The sequence below is a fragment of the Chenopodium album genome, chromosome 14 (assembly GCF_948465745.1).
Source record: "Chenopodium album chromosome 14, dcCheAlbu1.1, whole genome shotgun sequence".
NCBI lineage: Eukaryota > Viridiplantae > Streptophyta > Magnoliopsida > Caryophyllales > Amaranthaceae > Chenopodium > Chenopodium album.
The window spans coordinates 38,223,737-38,248,369 of NC_137847.1; the positions used below are offsets into that span (position 1 = coordinate 38,223,737).

Sequence of the window (24,633 nt, forward strand, 5' to 3'; positions counted from 1 at the left end):
AAATAACTCATAGACCTTCTAGCTTAGATACTTCCGAAGATTATGAAACCCTAAATCTTTAAACTTTGGCATACGAACAAACAAAGAAATTAAATGATAAATATCATCATAAAGATGGGATCCATTTATTTAAAGCAATTAAAAAGTTCTTTTTGGGCCTTACCACTGATAAAATCACCGGTGGAAGCCCCTACTAAAATTTACAATTGAAACCAGAAGAAAAGAGATGGAAGAGAAAGAGATAAAAGGAAAAGAGTGAAGGAAAACCTTTAAAAAAACCAAAAAATCTAGCAATGGATGCTAGAAAAAACCCTCCCAAGGGAAAAATCATAGAGGGAACCAAAAAACTCTCCCAAAGAGAAAACCTAGAGAGAACCTTTTATGTGATAGTAATTAGCATACAATTGGTTGTTTTCTATTTATCTATTGCTTTAGTTTAAAGTATTCATCATATATAGCCACCTTTATTCTTGACTCATTACATATTACTAATTTAATATTGTTTAAAACTAATGATGTAAATGTGTAATGTATGCGTCGCGTGCATATAAAGACTTGTCTATAAAAAATTTAAGTCCAAATGAATTATATACAACAACAAAAATATGAATAAATCTTTGAAGTACTACAAGCAGCAATTATAACATTCTTACTAACCACATACAAAGTAAACATGTTGTCGGGTCGGATAAAGATTAAAGATTAGGTTTAATCCTACCTCAACCCAGTTAGCAAATGGTTCGTGACAGGTCAACCCAACTATTAAAACAGGTTGAAAATCTTAACCTAAACTTTCTAATTCCATGTTGAATCCAAGTCGAGCTGGCAGATCATATCACCTTTTACTTATATATATTTTTTTTTACAAGGAGAAAAAGGATTTCATTAATGAAAGATATCCAAACGTCACTCACAAACAATTCCTATGATAATTAGAATTCCAACACATGTACAAATCGATCACCTTAGAACTAGATACATCGCAGATTCGATCAACGATCACCCTAATAAAAAAACTTCATCCGAAGCAATACAATCTGTGAGTTAGCACTAATTCGGCTTGAGATCCACTGATGAATAGTTGTTTGAGTGAATATACTCATATGATCTTCTGGATACTTTCGGAGATTATAAAACCCTAAATCTTCAATCTTCGGCAGACAAACCAGAAAAGAAATTAACCCTAATAGAATAACCACTATCTCAAAGATGGGATCTATATATTGAAAGCAATTAAAAGGTTTTTTTGGGCTTACTACCGATAAAAACACTGATAGAAGCCCCTACAAAGATTCACAAAAGAGATCAGAAGAAAAGAGATGGAGGAGAAAGAGAAAAAAAAATTAAAAAAAAAAGCAGAAATAATTTAGCAATGAAGGCTAGAAAAACCTTCCCAAGAGAGCAGCTCTAGAGGGAATTAGAAAAACCTTTACACGGAGAAACCCTAAAGGGAACTTATAACGGCTATAATAGTAGTCTAGCTTTAATTTTGCCACCTCTAAACATATGAAGTATTATTAAAATTTATACTCCCTACGTATTTAATTAATCACAAAGTATTGGGTACGGCAAGTCGTACCCAGGGTTTCGTGCGGCAGCAAAGGTATTTGCAATAATGACGACGACAACGATGACAATACCTTCTCCTTCTCTTAGATCTCTAAAGCTTTGGTCATCAATAATGGCGATGGCGATTAGTCGAAAGCCACCTTCTACAACATTTTCTTAGATCTCTATAAGGTAGTTTGCTAGAACTTTGAAAATTAAGTAAAAAAATTGGTGTGAATTTCTTGGTGATAATAATTGACCAATTGTGATTTTTTTGTTGCAGAGAGAAAATGGAGGATTCAGATTTCTCTTTTGGAGCAAATAGTAGGTTGGAGGGAGGAGAGAGAAAGATGATAGGACGTAATAAACAAGGATAGAAGATGAATTGGTAGATGTATTTGTGTTACTTTTTTTATTGCCTAATTGATATTATCTATAAGATGGATGATATCATCTATTGTTTTTATGATATCCTCTATTGGATATATGATATTATGGATGGATGGTATCCTCTATTAGCTATATGATATCATTTATCATTGTATCTATGATATCCTTTATTGGCTGGATGATATCCTCTATTGGCTATATGATATCATGATTGGATGATATCCTCTATTAGCCATATGATATCATAAGTGGATGATATCCTCTATTGGCTAAATGATATCCTCTACTGGCTGGATGATATTCTTTATTGGGAGGATGATATCCTCTATTGGCTATATGATATCATGACTGGATGATATCCTCTATTGGCTATATGAATATATATCATACAACCAATACAGGATATCATCTAACTAATAGAGGATATTATCCGGCCAGTATAGGATATCATCTAGCCATTAGAGGATATCATTCAACTAATAGAGGATATCATCAAGCTAATTGAGGATATCAAAATCTGCATTTCGTCAGTCTGGGCTGACGCAATACCTTCTCTTAATTAATTGCTCCACTTTCCTTTTTCGGTTGTATTTAAATAATTGTTCCACTTTCCTTTTGCAGCTATATTTAAATAATTGCTCCATTTCCTTTTTTTCTGAAAATTTTACTAATATTTTAATAATTTTCACCCACCAATGATCTCTTAATATCATATTTTAATATTTTTCATATACAGTCTCCTCCCCGCTTATACTCACTTTTGATTTTTCAGATTTTTTAATTCTTCAACCTATCCCACTTCAATCATAAATTTATCCTTTTCTTCTATTTCCTTAAAGTCTTTATCCAAAAATGCGGAGCAATTAATTAAATAAGGAGGGAGTATCTATATTAAATCTCACCCATTACTCGTGTACAAATCGCAAAATCGGGTAACATCAAGTACCCATTCATGTCGGGTTCTCGAATCGGGTCATACTCATATCCGTATAAACTTTCACGCTCTAGTCTCTACTTAGGATTGGAATGATGTACCACTTCGGCATGATCTTATGAAGCACTCTCACTTGGGGTTAACCAACTTTCACACTGAAACTCCCCCTCAAAAAACAAGATTTCAATGAGATGGGAAGCTTAACAAGCAGCAAATCAAGGCCATTCCACCATCAACCAACACCCTCCTGCACTCGCACCCACCAGATTGGTGCCTTAGCCCTTGTTGCAACCACCTTCTTCCTCACTCGTCTCTTCGATCAATCCTTCAACCCTGAGCTACAATCCCCTGCTTCGCATCCCACCAAACCCACTTCCATCAGCTTCAATTCTAACCGTCCATTCTCTTGGCCTGAACCAGGTTACGGGTCCCACCTTAATCTCAAGATCTATGTCTATGATGAGAATGAGATTGATGGGTTGAAGCTTTTGATGTACGGTCGTGATGGGAATATTTCTCCTGATTCGTGTGTTAAAGGTCAATGGGGCACTCAGGTTATTATTCTCTTTTTTTGAAATAATTATTATTAAATTTTATTGTTCAATTTATGTTGTTGCAAATGTATTAGTTGAATTGATGATTAGAAGTTTTGGTGTTGAAAATGGTGGGTAATTGTTGGTTTTGTGATTGGGTTTAAATAGAGTAATGAGAATGAGTTTAAGTGTAATTTGACAAGAAATGTGATATTTTACTAATGCAATCGCATCACGAAATGTGTGTTATGCTTCGGAAACGTTCATTGTCACCCAATACTAAACCCCAAGTGGTAATGAAAATTTGCAAAGAAAAAAGATTATTTGGGGTGAAATTATATTGTAATTGGAATGAATATTGATGCTAATGTATGCTCATTAGCACTATTTACTACCACTTACCAAATGGGAATTGTGTCGTGATGAAGATCATTTGAGTTGTATTAGTTTTTGGAGAAGTGTGGGGACTGTGGAACTAAGTTAAAATTTAATCAATGTAGAAAAATATGTTGGAAAAGTGTTTTCCTTGTAATTTTGCATAGTTTATTGCCATATTGGGTAATTTCTTTCCTTGATTCAAACAGGACGTTGAGTAAAAAGTTGTGATTAATTTAGAATTTGAGGTTGGAAAATGTGTAGTTCTATTACTCTTTGAACTGGCATGAACTAAAAAAACCTAGGAATGCTCCTTTTTTACCTTGAACAATGGTGATTATTATATGTCAGAAACTATATATCACTGGAAACTATAGACGGTGTTATGTATTGTCACCAATGCAAAGATTAGGAGAAAAGTCTGTTTGATTTAAGTTATGTAAGGCTTGCAATAATTAATGATGGGTTCCTGATTACCTGATAATGTTATAGATGTATCGAATATATTTGTAGTTTCAAGGATTCAATTAAGGATTTCGATTGTTTTTTCACAAGGATGTTCATGTAATTTAGATGAATTTTTGAGTACTAGAGTATTGCATTCTGTTTGAGTATCGATGGTAAGACACTTGTACCAGATGTTGGATGAAGAGTCAGACTAAAATGGCTTGTTAAAGGTTAGCAAGGGTTATTAATCAAAGGTTATACATTTTAAAGTTCAAAGTGCAAAGGTTTGATGTTAAGGTCGCTTCCATCATCTCTCTTTAGACAAACACTGTTGTCTTGCTGCCTCTTATATGCTCCGTATATTGGCCAATGTCCAAACCTGTTCTAGCTAAAAAGTTATAAATTTGGTTTGTTATTTTCCATTATGTGATTCTGCTTGTCATTATTTTTGCTTTCTAAATGTAGGTCAAAATACATAAGTTGTTTATGAAGTCTAAGTTCCGGACCATAAATAAAGAGGAGGCAGATCTTTTTTTTGTTCCAGCTTATGCAAAATGTGTTCGGATGATGGGAGGTCTAAATGACAAGGAGATTAACAGTACATATGTCAAGGTAAGAACCTTTTTCCTGCACTCTTCACAGTGGCGCTTTCATTTTCTAATCTGTATGTCAATATAGTTTTCTTCTTCTTTTTGAAAATTATTCCTGATTGTGTTTTCATTGAAGTTTGCAATTTGCTTTTAGGTACTAAGTGAGATGCCATACTTCAGGCTCTCTGGTGGCCGTAACCACATATTTGTCTTCCCAAGGTATGCTGTTATTTAAAGGAATTTATGTATTGAAAGGTGGTTTTGTCATGAAGAATGAAAGATGATTTTACTTAGCTATTTAATTATTTATGCATTTTCGTGCGTACTCAAGTGTGTTTAGTCAATGTTAGAAACATTATCATATATACAGTAGAACCCAGTTATAATTTGATATTCTGATATTCTTTAATTGACTAGACTTGCATTACACTAATGCTTCAATGTCATGAGCAATAATATCCAGCCTCTCTGCACTCTCTCTCCTAAGACCTAGCTCTCTTTTTTTTTAATTACCTCGGGCTTATGTTGTTGTTCCTTTTGGAGTCCAGTTAGAAACCTTGTCATTTTCTAGAAAAATGCTACAAAGTAGCCTGGTAGGTACATTGTCAAAAATGTGTGCGATTGGGTAATATGCAGGAGGCTAATGACCTTGATTTTTACTTGTGTTAAATTTCATGTCTGCTTCTCTTTGGCTTTGTAGACTTGTAATTTGCTGTATCCATGAATAAGCTAGACCCTTCCCTATGAGTGTAATAATATCTAGAGATAGTAGCGTGTTATAATGGCATTTGTTGCTTTGTTGGTTGACTTGGTATGTGAGTTCGTCTATCTACGTTGCTGTTGATTAAGCTAATGCCATTGCTTAACCTGGACCTGCATCCAAACAAGGTGTTTGAGATTATTGTTTTAGCATAGGAATGATATCATGTCTGTATATGGTGTTACTAGATGACGTACAAATGTTCACGAAGTTACTAGATGACGTGCAAGTTCACGAAGTTATTCGTATCTGTGTTGCATCTTGTCATGTTGTAATGTTCATGAATTATTTGTTGCTGAATATATGTTCTTTGTATGTTGTGCTAGTAGAATGTGTCCCCAAATGCTAGTTTTACATTATTTGTTTTACTTATACCTTTCCCATGTGCAGTGGTGCCGGTGCTCATTTGTTCAAGTCGTGGGCTACATTTTTGAATCGCTCAATCATTCTTACCCCTGAGGTATCTTCATAAGTTTGGCCTGAAATTGGTATCTCATAATTTTGGTTTGAAGCTTATGTTGTGAATAAGAGGTTTCATACTAATTAGGGCCTGTTCACATTTACTGAGCCGAGCTGAACTGAACTGAACTGATTGGAGCTGAATTGAATAGAGCTGAAATGAATATTTTATGAGAGACGGAAATTAGGAATTGAACTGAACTGAATTGATTAGAGCTGAACTGAACTGAACTGAAATTAAGCTGAAGTGAATGGGCCCTTAGTAAATCAAAGGCTGCTTTTTCTTAAAGATCTGTAGAATACTTGTTTTCTGTTCATTTTGTGAAATGTGTACAACCTGCACATGCTCAGCTTTCCTTAAAACACATATAACGGTTAAAAAATAAAGTGTGAATCTTTTTATTTAAAATTTGCCTCTGTCCTTTTGCCCACCCTACTCTAGGCAGGAACCTACTTTCCAGAGTCATCATCGGAGGAATGGTCTTAATGTTAAGTTTGATGTTGAACTCTTTGTTATTCTCTGTATATGAATTGTCTTAAGTTTTAAACCTTAAGTCAGATGCATCTTAAATCCCAAAGTATATATTATAACCAAACCACTCATGCATCCAGATCAAAGTGCAAGGGAACCAAAATCCATGATGACCCCAGTTTTCAAAATCAAGAAGTATCTCAGCTAGAAAAACATACAGATCCTAAAATTTGGAGACATCGATTAAGAATGCCAAAGCTAGATACATTATTAGTTTGTGATTCATTTACCTTCCAATGCATTAATGCTTGTTATTTTAAACAATGTGTCCTTGCTGGAAAAATCATGCTTGTAACTTTATCTGCACCCTCTTATCGATGCAAATCAAATATGAAAAATAGAATGTAAGAAAACAAAGATCTGTGGAGGAGATAAAGTGTAGCTCCATTCCTATAACTCTAAAGTCCAGAAAATAATACATAGATATGTTATGCACACATAGTGGCTACTTCCATTCTGTCATGTTCCTCATTTATTATGGACTTCGTCTTATCTGCATCTAGATTCTAGAACAACTTCGAGTATCTCTTTTTCTCCCCAGACCTCTGGAGTCCAGAAAACAAATGTACATATGCTATGGATGCATAGTGAATATGTCTAATCCATCATTTACTGATCACCAAGAATTTTGTCTAATTTTAGCCCAGAACTCTTACTTCTTTTCTGTCAGGGGCCTCAGGGCCCAGGCAACTTGTATATGGTCTGCCAATGCCAACTTTTTATCACAGAGAGCGACCATTCTAATTCATAGTAAAATGGTAGTAAAAAAACTAACCACTATGGAAGCCTATCAAACCGTTCCTCTATTGCCATTTTTTATTCATACTTCATAATTCTTTATTACAACTGTTCCTCTAGTGTTTCCTGCAAGCAGCCATACATTGGATTTTTATTCTCATTTGTTGGGTTCATCGATTGTTCTGAATTTCTGATGCAGAGTAAAACTGTTAAGAGGACATTCTATATTGCTTGCTAGAATCGCTCACATTATTTATCTTGTCTTTCTTTAATAAATATAGCTTTGCTACTTAATAGCGTAATAACCTGAACTAGTGGATGGTTAGTGTATTGAATAAGGGGTGTGTTTGGTTGGACTTTGGAATGGACTAGGATGGAGTTAGAATCATTATAATGTTTGTTTGGTTTTTTTTTTTTTTAAGTGGAATCTCATAAGTCATACCTGTGGTTTTCCAATTGCACCCCAATCCACTAGAACTCTGTGATAGATAATTAAAGCTGACAACCACACAATGCAAACTTGCAAAGGAATTGTTTGATTTGATTTCCTGATATGACATTTATTGTTGTTGATATGCATACATTCCTAATATCCTGGAAAAATATGACTCCTAACCTAAATCAAACTCAAATAACAATAGTTCTAATGTAGTTTTTGTGTTAGGCTCACATATTATCTAAAAAAGTGTCGAAAAATCTAGACCAAAACAAATTTTAATCCTAAAGAGAAGAGTTGGTACACAGCTTATTTTGTGAGGGTGAGTATAAGTAGGGCTGTTCAAAACAATCCGAGAATCCGAAAATCCGAAAATCCGATCCGTATTTGATCCGATTTTTTGGATATCCGATCCGAAAAATCATTTCGGATCGGATATCCGATCCGAAAAATCATTTCGGATCGGATATCCGATCCGAAAAAACGGATATCGGATACGGATTCAAATACTGATTTTCAAATTTTCGGATATCCGATATCCGAAAAATATCCGAATATTATCGGATATCGGATATTTCTTTCAGATTTCCGAACTGATATCTGAAATTGTAAGCCTGATATGTATATGACAATACATCAGTACATATAAAATTTTCAAAAATATTTTTATAATAATATTATAAAATAATTTTTAGTGCCCAACAAACCTAGTGAGTTCTCAATTCTCACCTACTTCCGCCACTTTCTCATCTCTCTAAAAGGAACCCTATATTCCAAACTCCGCCGCTCAGTCACTCAGCCACTTCTCTGTTTTTTTCGGTGATAAGTGAGTCTAATTTTGGTTCGTAATCTTTGCTCTTTGTTGGTCTAAAGTCGATTCCTCGATCTTCTGCAACCCCTGAATACATGAGCCTAATTTTCTTTTTTAATTTCGATCTTCTTCGTTCAGTCGCCAATTTGTTGGTTTGTTCTCCGTTGCTCAACAAATCACTATTCAACTCTCCTCTGGTAATTAAAAGATTATAAGGATTCATCTGTTGGGAATTTTGATTTTTAATATGTGTATGTGTCTCCTCTATTGTTGGGTTTGCTCACCAATTTGTTGGTCTTATCGCCAAACTAACAAAGAAGGCTGCTACTGTTACAGTGTTTTGTATTTGTGGTAATTAAATAGACTTTATTAGTTTATTATGTATGCCAATTAAATGGTCTTCTAAAAGACTACTATGCTTAACGATACAAAAAGCAAAACATTTAATGAGATTTATACAATTTTCATTAATATCGGATAATGGATATCCGAAACATCCGATCCGAATGATTTCGGATATCGGATATCGGATATCCGAAATTTTCGGATCGGATTCGGATATCAAAATCTAATATCCGAAGGTTCGGATATCCGATCCGAAATGTGATTTCGGATCGGATATCCGATCCGTGAACAGGCCTAAGTATAAGAACAAAGAACTTCATGTAAAAAAATCCTAAGCGACCCTTCATCTACTGACGTTGGAACAATCCTTTCAGTGGTCTAACCAAAACCAAATTCTGAGTAAAATAGGCATAATATTACACTTATGCTAGTTGAACAAAGATGAATGCTTGAAGCTTGCAATAGGAGATAATCAAGCAAACTCATGCATTCCCATGCAAGGAACATACTCAACAAGCTCCATTAAGCAACCTATCTGTATCTAAGATTCTTTCTGCCTTTTACTTCACAACACATAGTGCCACCCAAAAAACAGTTGCAAATCAAGCAAAATGGTGCTAGATTGCTGCTGCAAACAAAAGAGTTAACTCAAATCAGAAACTGAAAGCAACCCATAATGAAGTCTAGAGCCATGAAGCTGCTCTTTGAACTTTATAAAACTTTTGTAAGTTATTTTGATTCTTCATTTTGTGTTCTGTACCCGTTTTGCTGTGTTGGACACTCGACACTCCAACATGGGTATAGAATCCTTACCGACACTTGAATGCACACCTAGACACTTCAACTATCTTAAACCACATAATTGTAGAAGAAAAGGTTTAAACATAAGGAAGGAGATGAAGAATATCTGAATATTTATGATTTGTGCTCACAAACAGGCTTCAAGAAACAATTTAACTCGAATTACCAGTCAATGCCTAAAATATTGTGTATACTTCTTCCGTTCCTCATTAGTTGACATGTTTCGTTTATCACATAATATATATAATATCTATAATTATCAATAAATAAAAACTGTAAAATTTGATATTTAGAAAATACACATTGTGAGGAATCTAACATCCCACATGACTATATTTTTTTTATCTGTATATCACAAAACTTGGTCAAAATAGAGATTGTGAGTAGAGTCAAAAGTCTAAACGTGTCAACTAATATGAAACGGGGAAAGTATGCATTCAACATTAAAGCTCATGTGAAATAACCTTCTATAAACAAAGATGTTCCACTTATGCCGTGTTCCCGCATCCGTGTCCAAATATACATGCCACACATGCAGATATGTACTAGCATCCGACACTCATACCCTTGTCTAAGTAACTTAGGCTCTCGATTTGCAACTGCACCATGTTATGTAAACATTTTTTATATTTCATAATGGCTACTTAGGGTGATCGTACTGATAAACGAGATACAAGTGCCTTTAACACATGGAAGGATATAATCATCCCTGGGAATATTGATGATGGGATGACAAATGGAGCTTCTATAGTCCAGCCTTTGCCATTGTCAAAGCGAAAGTTCTTGGCGAACTTTTTAGGTAGGGCACAAGGGAAGATTGGTCGTCTTCAATTAATTGAGCTCGCAAAGAAATTCCCTGATAAGGTATGTCTGTTTCGGCAGTTTGTGTTTATTTCTTATGATGTATGCTGTTTGTTTGCACCTGGTACTTTATTCTTCTAGATAACCTTGGTGAAATCTTATACTTACTATGCTCTTTGATTATTGCAACAATTGAGTTTCCATACTACTCACTCACTAGTCACTACCCTTTGACCATATATTTTAACTTTTACATAACAAGTCATGTAAAGTCTTGTTAGATTTGTGTTAAACTATATGTACTAATGTATACTTTCAAAAGATCATTATCTTAAAATAATTTAACTTACAGATAATTGAATTTATTTATTAATGGTTAAAGATGTGTATTGGGATGCATGAAACTCCTATTGTTTCAACAATTGTGTATTGGGATGTAGTATTATCAGAATACGTGTATCTTGAAGAAGCTGTTGGCTTGCCTATCTATAAAGTAGAAGTTACTGTTACATGATTTGAATGATCTGTGCAGAAGCATACTATTATTGATATAAAAGTCCCTTAGCTATTGAAAGATGGACATTGCATGATCTGCCTTTTTTTCTATTTTTAATATTACTTGAAATTGCTTTAAAAGTTTCAATATTGCTTGGTATTGCTTTAACTTTCTATCTGTGAAAAAAGCTCTTGTGAACTTTTTAGGGTTGTGTTTATTACTTTCAATTGGGATTGAGAGCAGTGATGTATGAATGTAGATTTAGATCCAAAGCTTTCTGCTTGGCTGATTTATAACATTTTATTTTTATCTACACTAGCATTTGATGTATTTGCATCATTCAATTGGAAACGGTGTATTTCTTAAGGCGAAAGATACAAGTCAGTCCTATGGTAGCTATTTAAATGTTCAAGCATTTTTCTGTTCCCTACATGTGGTTCAGCAAGTTTTCTGTGATCAAAGATGCCCTTCCTATATGCACTAATCACTTATTATTCATTGACCATAGGAGTGACATTATTAATTGTCATCTGTACTTGCCTGACAGTTAATTCGCTTTAGTGCATTATTGATGATGGAACTTCGTTGTTCAATTTTTACTTGTATATATCTTATTTGCATAGGGTTCTGATATATTATAGCTACAAATTTATGTAAATTGATTATAAATACAGTTGGAATCTCCAGAGTTGAAGCTGAGTGGCCCTAATAAACTAGGAAGGAAAGAGTACTTTGAACATCTCCGCAATGCAAAATTCTGCCTAGCTCCCCGTGGAGAATCCTCATGGACCCTTCGCTTCTACGAGTCTTTTTTTGTGGTTTCTCTCTGCCCCTCTCTCCCTCCTCTTTTTATGTTCCCACACTATTGGAAACAATCTTGAATGATTCTGTTGAACAGGAGTGTGTGCCGGTGGTGCTGTCTGATCAAGTAGAGTTACCTTTCCAGAATGTCGTGGACTACACCCAAATATCAATTAAGTGGCCATCAACTCAAATAGGCCCTCAACTCCTGGAATATTTGGAATCAATTCCAGGTTAGAATTTGTTAATCTGTTTAATCTTCCACTTGAGGTTTCCTTTACTGCAATATCCTTTGAACCTAGGAATCATACTGATGCAGATAAGGAGATTGAGAATATGATCTCCCATGGTAGACAGGTGAGATGTTTATGGGCTTATGCTCCAGAATCACAGCCATGCTCTGCTATTAACGGTATTCTTTGGGAACTTCAACGAAAGGTCAGACAGTTTCACCAGTCAGCCGAAACATTCTGGTTGCACAACAGAAGCATTGTAAATAGAGATTTTATACCATTTTCCCATTGGAAAACGCCAATGCTTTTACCTTAACTTTACTGAATAGTTGAAAATTATAGGGTTTCATATTACTTTTTGTGGAATGAAAAGGATGCTGCTACATATGTAATCTGATGTAATTTGTAGAATATTTATTGAAGGTGATATTGGTTAATATCTGAGAAATGCTTGAAGTTTTGGTGTGCAGACTGCAGAGGTGTGAGAATTTACCATGCCTTAGGTTATACTGTTATAGGGAAAAATCTGTTCAACATGCTGCTGAGTATAGATTCTGATGTAAGTTATATGGGTCACTGATAGTATTCTTGAATCTTGAGAAGAATGATTATAATAATTTAAAGTATCATTGTAAACGTCAAAGTTACTATTACAAGCATATATAGTATCATTACAATACTTAATAGAATAATAGTACTATTTAACTGCTTAATGAAACTTTATGAATTTTTCAAGTATTTGTAAAAATGTCGAGGAGTTTTCAAAAAAAAAAATGTCAAGGAAAATGCCTACTTGTTCGCCCTATGAATGCCTCTAAAGAGTTAACTTTCTTCGCTCATACATCTCTTCCACAATATTCTCCCCCTCAAAACAACTACTACCTCCATTGCTATTTGTGTTTGACATGTACACTTCTCACAAATGTGTTGAATGGGTGTAAGAAAAATGATTAAAATAAGAATGAAATATGTGGGCAGATATATAAGAAAATATTTTTATAAATATAATATTGTGGTCGAAAAGGGTTAAGGTATGTAATAGGATATGTCAAAAAGAGAGTAAAGTGAACGTATAAAGAACTTTAAGAAAGTAAAAAACAAACTAATTGGAAAAATATTTAGAGCGTTTAAGAACAGATTACAATGTTTCTTGGAAATCGATGAAAAAAGAGGCAAAGTAATCATGAGGTACTTCTTATAATTAAAAAAAATTGTTCAAGGACTTTGTTAACCATAAGTATTTCATTAGTTCTCTTTCAATTGCAAGTTGATTTTTACGTTTGTCGATGCATAATTTCAATCTCTAATATTTTGAAGTTTTTTTTATTTTATTTTATTTTTACCAGCAATTGGTAGAAGACACATCATCAATTTATAAAAATGAATGAGAGAAGGATGAGCGGCTGATGTGAGCGGGAAATTTCATAGTGATTCCCGCCTTTAAAGAGATGAGTGGTAAAAAGTTTGTTGGACACCCCTATTCGCAGCCAACCACCACATGGACCACCTCCCCTAGCCTAGTCCCTTTTCACTTCCCCTCTCCAAGCGTCGACGATCGACCACCTCATTCCCCACTAACCCCTTTCTTTTTCCCTCCATAAACGCCGGCTAAGACCCACCCAAACCCACCTGGACCACCCACCTCCAAAAACCAGATCCCTAAACCAACACCTCGATACCCACCTGAACCACCCATCTCAAAACACTATACGATCGAGCCAAGCGGACAAACTAAACCCTTCCTAAGATTTAAATGATGATGTCCATACAACTTACAATATTCATAAATTTGATACCACACCAAATAATTTGACACTAATTTAATTCTTGAAACTTCATTTACAAATTCATTTTGATACTAAAATAATACAAATGGAAACCCACCTTAAACACCTACCTCCAAAGCCTAGATCTTTAAACACATACCTCGAAACCCACCTGAACCACCCACCTTGAAACCCCACACGCCTGACCACGAAACGGACAAACCCTTACTTAGATTTAGATGATGATGTCCATACACACATAACAATTAACTGAAGTTTCTTCTGCTCATATGATGCATTTAACCCACTAAAGTGAACCACCTGAACTTTGTCGTATCTTCTGCTCAACCCCCCGCCATAGTTTGGCTTTGATTCAGTCCACCCTCATTGCTTTACCCTTCTCTGAACCTCCTCACTCTCCCTGATTTTGCTCACCGTTGTCGCTTACCATTCTCTGAATCACCCCCTTCTCCTTAAATGGCATTGTCGTCGCCCCTGCCATATGGTATTTTCTTCCTACGACTCTCATTCACCGCCATATATACAGTAAAATTCAAATCTTTATTTTTGAAATATTTCAAATTGAAATTTCAGAAATATTGAGATGGGCCAAAGTGGGGCAAATTTTTCAACCAATAGAAATGGAGGAAAGTCATTGTCTATGTAGGGTACATAATACTTCTTATGTGTACCCTTTTCGGTAATTGAAGACTCAAGTTAGCGGCCCAGAATACTTCGAATTAAATGGTCTTCAATTTCTGTAGTCACAAAGTTACTACCACAGTGCAAATGTCCAATTTGAGCCAAAGCCAGAACATGTTAGATTTGATTAATTAGTTAGCACTCTTGGGCTCTTAGCCGGTTATTAATGCCTGTCAAACTGCACACAAGTACCAGATATACTTTACAATTTTGATTTATATAATACTCGTACCATATATGTTTTAATAATGAAAAATGGCAAAAACCTAGCTCAATGCAAAAGAATTAGAAATAAAATAAAGAAAAAGATATTTATTTCCAAATCTAATCAAACAGTGTCACTAACTATGTACTTCAGTTAACAGTATGCAAACTAACACTCTCCTCCCTGCTCAATTCAAGTAATACTTTTGAATTTAACAAATAAGCAAACAAACACTCTCCTTCCTACTCAATCCAAATTACAGTCCATCAAAGCACCGATACCAGCTAACTACAGAATACAAGAGGAAATTTCAAATGGGCTATAATTCTGAGAGCAAATTAGAGTTATCCAACTGAAGATGCTGTGGCTGCCAGATGGGTAAGTGCTCGACGGTGATATACAGAACGAAGTTTCTTGTATTTCTGGATAAATGCCCCCAGCTCAATCTCTTTATCAAGAAACTGGCGATGAAGGGCCTCAGATTCCTCATCTGCTTTGTTCACTGCCTCTGCCAAGATAAAGCATGGATTAGTTAAATTAAAGCATTGAGAGATGGTACTCACCTATTCCACTAATAAGCTATTCCTTTGTAAGTTTGTCCTTGTATGCTGAGTTTGTAATTTTACTAATTATTACCCAAATAGTTTAGACTGATAGTTCTATATCCTATTTTTATAGTGGATTTCCAGGTGCTCATCATCCGTTGGGTTTTTTGCCTTGGTTTGAGGATTTTCCCAACATTAAAATGCGTCCATTTATTATTTTCTTGCCATATTTCATCACCAAAATCTTTGATTCTGCTCGCACTCACAACCATAACATTTCTTTTTGTCAGCTGTTACTCTGGTTCACCAAACCTAATCCCAAGTTCACTTCTAAATTACAAAAGGAAGGGGGCTAGGACCTAGGAGTAGTAGCAAGCAAGAAAGGGAATATAAAACTTTCGCCAACAAAACCTGGAGGAATAAATGAATCATCATCACCTCTGGCATGTTTTACCAAACACAAACTCACTCTCGATTATCCAATTACCAAATGTGGAGCTATAATAAGTCGATACTCAAATTTATTCCCAATCTCAACCCCAAGGCAGGTATGTGCTGAGGGGGAAACTTGTACAGGTCCAAGGATAATGTCATTAATCTTTCAAAGTTCATAATGAAATGCTAAAAGCCATTGGAGGAGAAAAGAAAAATGTTCAAATAGATATAACTCAACACACAGCCAATTCAACGCACCATTAAAAAACACAGACATAGCCAAAGTAAAATCCTGAACCCTCACTTTCCACAGACACTAAATGGTATAACTAATTTTCACAGGACTCCATAAGTGAGCTGGGACATTGGTCTACTATGCTCAAATTTACCTTTTAAGCGGTGCAGAAGTGATGCTGTAGAATAGCACTTCATAATACCCTCTTTTTGTCTCTCCAGATCATTTAACTTCTCCAGAGCATCAGCTAACTCACTTGTGCGAATGATCATGCACTGTAATAATATCATAAACAAAGAATGGTTTGAAAATTTCTGCATATTATATGAATACACTTCACAAGGACATTAACTTCTCCAATTAGCATCTGTCAGCCTCACCTGATTTCTCAGTTCCACTATCTGTGGTTCCTTCTCCAAATTCTCCCCTAGAAACAAAAAAAGAATAATAACGTTATGACAAAGATGAGCAGAGAATAGCCAGACAAAAACAATAAAAAATAAACTTACTTGCAAGCTGCAGAGTTGCCTTTTGCAATTCATCTCTGACCTGAAAATTGAAAAAAGAAGTCAAAAACAAGAAAGAAATATATCACTAGTCAGTCATGTACAGACCTTGTTCTAGGGTTTTAGGGAAGTAAGTAACATGGACATCCATAAACACCTTCACCCAAATAGGCATTCTTCAATTTGAGAACAGTCTCTAACTTCTTACTGAGTGCATTACAAAGCTATCTAATAATAAAATAAGTGTCATTCAGTGGCACATACACCTTATTGCTATCAAATGCATGCTCAGACGTTCCATTTTTCATTCATTTTTTCTTTCATTTTCATACTTAACCCAGCATCACACTAGGTTCAATGCAATTTTTATTTGAAATGTCATCATGATCCAGAGCACTTCCCTTGTGTCAAGACTCTAAGAGTGGCAAAACAAAGTGTGGTATAGAGAGGTAGATTGGCTTGCATTAATATATTAAAAATGGAAAACGTGAATCGTCTAAGCCTTGATCACAACAACAAGTGAAATTTTGTAACAATGGTAGATGTGCTTCTATTAACTATTTCAAACATCTGGTTCACATAATAATATGCAATCTACAACAAATTATCAAAAATTTAATTTAGGGAATAAAAAATCCTAGATAACTCACATTGTTCTGAGTCTTTACTTGATCAAGAGAGAATAAGAATTCATTGTAGGCCGCCTTGTCATTCAAAAGCTTCCGTAACTCATCAACACTACATCATGACAGACAAGAATTACGGTCAAGCCAAATGGATCATCAACTAATTTCATTTGACAGGAAGGCAGTTCAATATTACAACCACCATAACAGTAAATTTTAGGTCTTATTGTCATGTATCTTTAAACCTCAAATGATTTGAGCAGCATAACTAAAAAAGATTTCCTCAAGCCCTATACATAAAGAAACCAAATGTATTTCTAACTTTCCAAAGTTTCTTAAAAAAAAAAAACATTAAAATAAACCCAACCACATCTTATGTACAACCTTTTTGTTTATATATTAGCAGAAATAAAATAGTCAAAGTGGAGTGTGTGTGCATAATAAAGTCAATATGATGCGCATGTTATGGGATGAAGGGAATAGTAGATTTTTATAAGTAGTATTTACAAGTGCAAAGTAGTTGTTTGGCCATCTTCTATTGTTATATTTAGTTTAACAAGATCATGTAATATTAGCATCATTACACTTCCTTTTCCCTTGTCCCACCTCTTATTTTCTCTCATACATTCCCAGAACCTTGTGTGGTCAACCACCCACCCAATGTTACATGGACTCAGCACTCAGGTACTTGTGTCGGACAAAGGTATGTGTCCACGCATCCTAGTAGACTAAATTGAAAAAAAAAAAAAAAAAAAAAAAAAAAAAAAAAAAAAAAATCCATGATTTTAGTCCAATATGAAACCATGCTTTTACAAATAAGGCTACTTTATATTAATCATGTAAAATTATGATGATAATTACATTAATATTAATTATGTAAAATTATATTTTTTATATATGTATCAATCATGTACAACTATGTATTTAAGACTAGCTTTTTATAATTGCATTTTTAATTTTATAATCACTTTAATCCCTAAAAATTTGCAATTTTAATTCGGATTTTCGGATCAGATCCAAATAACCGAATTTTAATACGGTTTGGATCGGATTGGATTCATACGAAATTCGGATTGGATTGGATTTAAAACTCAAAAACCGAATTTTATTTCGGATCGGATTGGATTTGGCCTAAATCCAAACCGAAAACCGAATAGACATCCCTAGATTCTATAGTCACCCAATCCTAAGATTATGTCTCCCGAAATGCACTTTTCTCAATCAATTCCCTCACATACATAATTTGGGTTTGAATTGCAGAAATATAACAGTTTCAGTTGAAGGAAACGCTCTCTGGAAAGAATCTTTATTCCTCATATGTGACATGTGATCACGTGAGCAAATCTTACTGACTTTGATCTCAAATGTTGATCACTATTATCATTACAACATATTAAAAAAAAAAAAAAATTTGTAAATACTTTTGACAAGAATCTCGTAAATTGAATTCGCATATTTACTCCATACATTGTGAGTGAAATAAATTGTCAAAGTTGATAAAGTTTTACTTCAAAAGTAAAATGTGCCATACATTTAGGGATGACCCATCCTAGTAAAGTGTTTTACTTGCATAATCCTATCCAATGGAATCAATCCCATTAGAAAATCCAGCACAGCAGTCTTGAGACATAACCATCCTTTTGGTGATCTGCTAATGCACCAATCATTGGGCCAGCATTTTCAGATTGATAAACAACAAGGGCAGAGTGGCTTAAATAATTAAATGCGGTTTTAAAATTCACATCAAGGGTGGTAAAAATTCATTATTTGAACCTGGAAGATTCTATAGCAGATTAGCGATGCAAACAAAAGTATTAATATGAAAATCATGGAACAGGTAAGTTGTAAAACAGTCATTTTAATCTTCAGAGGCAATTTAGCAAGCAACTTTCCTTAGTGTAAAAAGAATTTCAGTCTCAGAGAATTGAGATAGCCAAAATGATTTGTTTTTTTTTTTTTGGTGGTTAGAGAGCCACAAGAGCGGGGGTGAGAATCTATCACAGGATCTCCCGGAACCGGGAGGGAAGATCTAACCACTTGAGCTATCCCTCACTCTCAAAATGATTTGTTTTTGCATTATTAATTACTCTTCAGGGGCAACTTTGCTCTGAATATTCGGTTTCACTATCCCAATCACAGCCATACAAAGGCAAAGATAGTAAGACCTCTAAGGCTCTAAATCCTAGATGAAATTAAGGTTCGCACAAAACTTGAGCCAAATCCACAGTCATGACTACTACAAGATAGCCTAAATGCTTTCATGTATCTAAATTTAGCAAGTTATATAAAGAATAAAGACACTGCATGGTAAACAACTTCCTCAAAGTAATCAATAGCTTCATAATCAAGGATATGGTGATAATTTATAGGCTTATCGATATCGTCACCACAAAAAAAGGAATATGGCCTTGTTCTTTTTTCCAGTAAGAAGTCTTTAAAAACATAAGCTCTGAAAAAAGCTACCAAATTCATTTTACAACTAAGCATAAATTCAAATTAGTTCCAGAGAATTTCAAGTAAATTCAGACAAAAAAGGTTTACAGCAAGGAAAAAGAACAAAGCCTAATGCATATGTTCTTTAGAGCTTTTTTGCTGAATATGTCATTGCTAAATGAACTTATGTTTTTCCCCGTTCTGAAATTGTTTATGATAAATAAATTTAGTTGTGCTGAACCTATTATAGCTGAACTTCACTCTTCCTTTTTTAAAATCTTATGTATTTTACTGTACTGAGTTTATTTTTATTGAACTACTTTTTACTGAATTAAACTTACATTTGTTAGACATGTGAATTAAACTTACATTTGTTAGACATGTCTTAATTGGGGCAAAACACAATTTGATTTCTAAGTTGAATACCACAAAGCCTAACTAGAAGAGAGACATAGGAGGAACAGGTAACTAAAACTTTCAGCAAGTTTTACATCAGAAGATACTGAATGAAACAATGAATACATTTTGAAGCTAACCTCTTGTCCCTGAGTGTAGAGATTACTCCAGCAGCTTCGGCAGGTGAAACATGCAGACTAGTTTCTGGCCTTTCAAATGGCTTTGGTTGACTATAACTGCTAGATGAATTGCTACCAGGTGTTGAGGGGCGAGAAGAACTTGGGGAATCGATTACAGATGGAGGATACCATGACTGTGCCGGAGCCGGTTGTGGACGTGATTGTGATCCCTGATCTTGAGATCCCCTGTCAAGGCAAGAATAATGTACTAAGACTAGATAGTAATATGAACCTATGAAAGAGTAGTCTGAGCTGTCTGACACCTGTAAACCCGGGCATATTTACCACTGACATAACACACAAATATACAAGCTTGGGACTCATAAGATTTACTCAGTATAAATTCTCATGCTATAACAGCATATAACTAAACATTCAGAATTTAAATAATTTTGATTTGCATGTAATTTAAGCCCACTAACAAGGGGAAAAAAGGTTCATATCATATAAAATAAGTATTAAATCAGTTATTTTGAGAAGAGAAACATCTCCAAGAAGCAATATCTTCCCTTATTTCTCATCCACCATATTTACAGATAAGGAGAAGGGGTAGGCCACTTAGAGAGCTCTTTAAGTCGCGAATCAATATGCTAAACCTAGTATGTGATATTGTTCGGGTAAAGAAAAATTATACAAACATAGTCTGTGAAAGCTAATCTTCTTACCAGATTACCAATATAACTAAATCTTGGCAGCCAACAAAAGAAGCAATCATCAATTTATGATTTATTATCACCATTTATTAGCTGAAAAGGGCCCTTTAATAATAAAGCCAACAAATTAGTTCAAATTTGAACCTTCCATTGTTTCCCATTAGGCAAACAAGGATTGCAAATCATTTTTCATTCAATTTGCCTTTCCAAATTTGGGTGTAAACCCGTATTCATATACTACCTCCAATTTTTTTTAGTTGCAACTTTGGAATATTTTATATCTCTCAAATTATACCCCAAAGTTGCAACTAAAAAAAATCGGCGGTATTACATTTATTTCAAAGGAAGCAAATATAGATTGTCAATTAAGGAAACTGATATGAACTATCACGGCCATAATTTAATAATTTCTCACTATTTTAGTATATTTATGATCAAATTCTGCCAAATAAACATACAATTTGCTTTTCCACACCAATTTATAGCTCTTGAGCTGATTGTAACAAAGCATCGAAAAGTACATCTTCATAAAATTCGACAATTTCATCAAATAGCAAATTACAAAGTCAAAAAATCATTCAATTACTAAAAACAAAGAACGCTAGAAAGATACTAGAATTAATTACAGAAATAAAATCGAATGAGAAAATTAATTAAACGAAAAATGACAAATTAACAGAAATACGCACCAGAATCTGAACATTGAGGATTAATTGAAATAAATTGAGTCAAGATTGAGCTTAGCAAAAACCCTAAAGTGATTGATTGATTGATCAAAGGAAGGAAGGAAGGAAATTGGTGTTTTGATTGAGAATTAAGAAATGATGAGAGAGACTATCGAAAAAAAGAAATGATGAGAGAGAAAATGTGCTGAAATTTGTATTTGTGTTTTGTGTATGCGTGCTACAATCAAACACGCGCTTCTATTCCTGAATTCCTGCCTAATGCCGATGATGTTAGCCCTTTTTTACTTGTTGATTAATTAGAGGCTACTCCGTCTTAACCCATTTAATAATCTTTGTAAAAATTAAATATCTAGACCAATTATATGACGACACGTATCATGGACAACGCGTTTAACAGGTTACAAGTTTTTTGTCTTGTTCAAAATTGAGACCCCAAAAGTTGTAATATTCATGCATAATCCAAAGAGGTGAGTTTCCTTTTCTACTTTACGTTATTTACATATTTTAGACTTGGTAATGACTCTCAAACCATAACATAATCAATCATAATAAATCACTCAAGCAATCAAACATACCAATTAAATATTGAATAATTAGTGACTACATTTAATTTAATGTTGAACCCTTTTTAAACTATCTCGGCGTTGAGTAACACCTTAAGCGCATAATGCACCACAAATCATATCCCTCGTTGTTTAGAATACCTTAAGTGCACTTCTGCATCGAATATAATTTAATCCTCGTGTACTTAGACACTTAAATAGCTTCTTTCCCATGCTTATAGTATCAATAAAAATTATATGAACCATAATAAAATTCTCTTTCAATATTCCAAACTTAATTAAACATTTAGTTTAATTAAACATGCTCTCAATCATGTCAATAATAAAAGTGTGATTCATAATAAACATGCCAACATAATTAATTCCAATCAACAACACACCTCAAATCAATCACCAAATTCAATCTAACCAACAATTCCAACCAATACCTATCATGATACTACCTTGGAATTAATTAAATAAAGTCAAGCATGCTTCCACACACTTAAATAATTACCAAATACGCAAACGTACCTCGAATATGATCTCAAAATCGTCAGGACTACACAAAATCACACACTTGGAAGTCTCCTACAACCCAAAATTACAAAGAGACAATATTCATAATAAATTTCCAGTAATATATACACTCTTTAAATCACTTTTAAACCTTATAAAACATGCTAAAAATTAATTTAAACCATCTACTTTTATTCCCAATTAATGAGTAATTAAAAATCCTTTCAAGAAACATAATTCTAGCCTCTACATAAAAATTCCAGCATTATAAAAACTCTTAAACTTATTGTAATTTAGTTTTAAAACATTAATTTCAATAGTTTTAATCAACTACAATAAAATTCCATCAATAAACATTAATTTAGGAACCTAGGGTACGGGGAAAATCTGACAAACTTTGTGGGTGAGCTATGGGATGACAAAAGGTGGAATGTAGGTTGGGCGAGTTATTCTCACAGAGAGAAGTGATGGATATTTGCAGCATTCCAATATCATTTTATGACGATGAGGATGGGTGGACTTGGCATTATTCGAAGGATGGGCTATATAATGTGCGTAGTGCATATAATTTGTTGATTGAAGAGGAGAAAAGAGGGAAAGCGTCCTCATTAGTGAAAATCACACCTTGCCTCTGAAAAGAAATTTGGCATGCTCGTATTCCCCCTAAAGTGAAGCTGTTCGCAAGGAAATGTGTGAAGAATGGAGTTCCTATAAGAAGCAATTTGGTGGCTAAGGGGATGTGTATTCGCAGCATATGTCCTATGTGTGGTGAGGGGGAGGAAACTTTGATGCATATACTTCTGTCATGCTCGTCTGTGGTGTCTATTGGAGAAATTCTGTCCTCAGTTTGGATACGCAATCAGGTGAGGCTAATAATAACTTGCGTTAATGGTGTTTGATGATGAAAGGAAAAATTATAGATAAAAATTGTTGGGATATCTTTTGAAGTTTGGCATTGGGGGTTTGGATAAGGAGGAATGGGTGGGTTTTTGAAGGAAAAAGAAAGCTTGATCATGATACCATCCATAAGGCTTTAAGTATTGTTGGCTAAAATAAAAATGCAATCGAAAAATAGCAATTTCTAAGCCTTTGCAACAGTTTGATGCTGTTTGGAAGGCCCCTAGTGCTGGAGTTTACAAATTTAACGCCGATGTTGCATTTTTTTAGCAGCAACAGATTGGGTTTGGTGGGGTTCTGAGGGATGCAGTTGGGGATGTTGTGATGGCGTGTTGTGCTGCGTGGTCAGGGGCGTGTGAGGCTGATGTTAGGGAGGCAATGGCAATGAGGCAGAGCGTTTTAATTACAAGCGAAGCGGGTTTCAGTAGGCTTATACTTGAGACGGATAACTTGAAGCTGTTCCCCCACATGAAGAAAGGAGTTACTCCACCAAATGCATTCGGAAACATGGTGAAAGACATTATCAAGCTCACTTCGGGCTGCCAATTTGTGTCTTTCTCGGTTGTTAAGAGGTCGGGCAATGGTGTTGCGCATAGCTTAGCTAAGTTGAGTTGTAAGTTTGATGAATGTCGTTGAAACATGAGGCCATTTGTAAAGACCTTGCAACTTTGATGGAGTAATAATATGCTATGCTTTTGGTTTGTGTCAAAGCAAAAAAAAAAAAAAAAAAAAAAAAAAAAAAAAAAAAAAAAACCTAGGGTTTTCAATTCAAGGCTTTTTAATTCAAAAACTAAATCTAAAAATTGTATACATAATAATCATTATTAAAACATCATTAAATCATCACACACACCCAAAAATATTAACCAAAGTTGGATTAAATTAAACCAAGAGGGAGAGTTTTTTTTTTGTAGGGTTGTGCATGCACACACACGGCAGGGCAGCTACCCGCGTCACCCGCCGGTGATGCTGGCACTCGCTGGTGGCGGTGACCGAGCAATGGCTGGCTGTGGCGGTGGCCGGCCACGTGTGTGTGGCGTGTGTGTATGTGGCGTGGAGGTGAGAAAATAAAAGGGAGAAGGGAAAATTAGGGATCGGAGAGAGAGAAAATAAGAGGAGAGAAAAAGAGAATTTACCTTTGAGTATTCTCCACCTTGGGCAAAGTCTAATTTGCTCATAAGATGAGTATTTATACCCTCTCTCAAACCCTCCTACTCTAAATTCTCTTTCTACCCTTAATGATTCCTACTCCTATTCCAATTGATACTTGACTTTCTT

The 24,633-nt window shown here is 34.7% G+C and overlaps 2 protein-coding genes across 2 annotated transcripts; one reads left to right on the forward strand and one right to left on the reverse strand.

Annotated features, from left to right (window-relative positions):
• Window positions 1-2,985: 2,985 nt before the first annotated feature.
• LOC145579209 (putative beta-1,4-xylosyltransferase IRX10) lies at window positions 2,986-12,656 on the forward strand. The gene is made up of 8 exons (XM_081636458.1): window positions 2,986-3,426; window positions 4,693-4,839; window positions 4,972-5,036; window positions 5,968-6,037; window positions 10,348-10,563; window positions 11,671-11,814; window positions 11,895-12,030; window positions 12,117-12,656. The coding sequence occupies exons 1-8, from the start codon at window positions 3,064-3,066 to the stop codon at window positions 12,344-12,346; spliced, it is 1,371 nt and encodes a 456-aa protein (XP_081492584.1). The 5' UTR covers window positions 2,986-3,063; the 3' UTR covers window positions 12,347-12,656.
• A 2,113-nt stretch (window positions 12,657-14,769) lies between these two features.
• LOC145579210 (vacuolar protein-sorting-associated protein 37 homolog 1-like) lies at window positions 14,770-21,616 on the reverse strand. The gene is made up of 7 exons (XM_081636459.1): window positions 21,401-21,616; window positions 20,020-20,244; window positions 17,075-17,162; window positions 16,428-16,467; window positions 16,299-16,345; window positions 16,073-16,193; window positions 14,770-15,211 (listed from the first exon to the last, which is right to left on the reverse strand). The coding sequence occupies exons 1-7, from the start codon at window positions 21,412-21,414 to the stop codon at window positions 15,048-15,050; spliced, it is 699 nt and encodes a 232-aa protein (XP_081492585.1). The 5' UTR covers window positions 21,415-21,616; the 3' UTR covers window positions 14,770-15,047.
• Window positions 21,617-24,633: the final 3,017 nt, after the last annotated feature.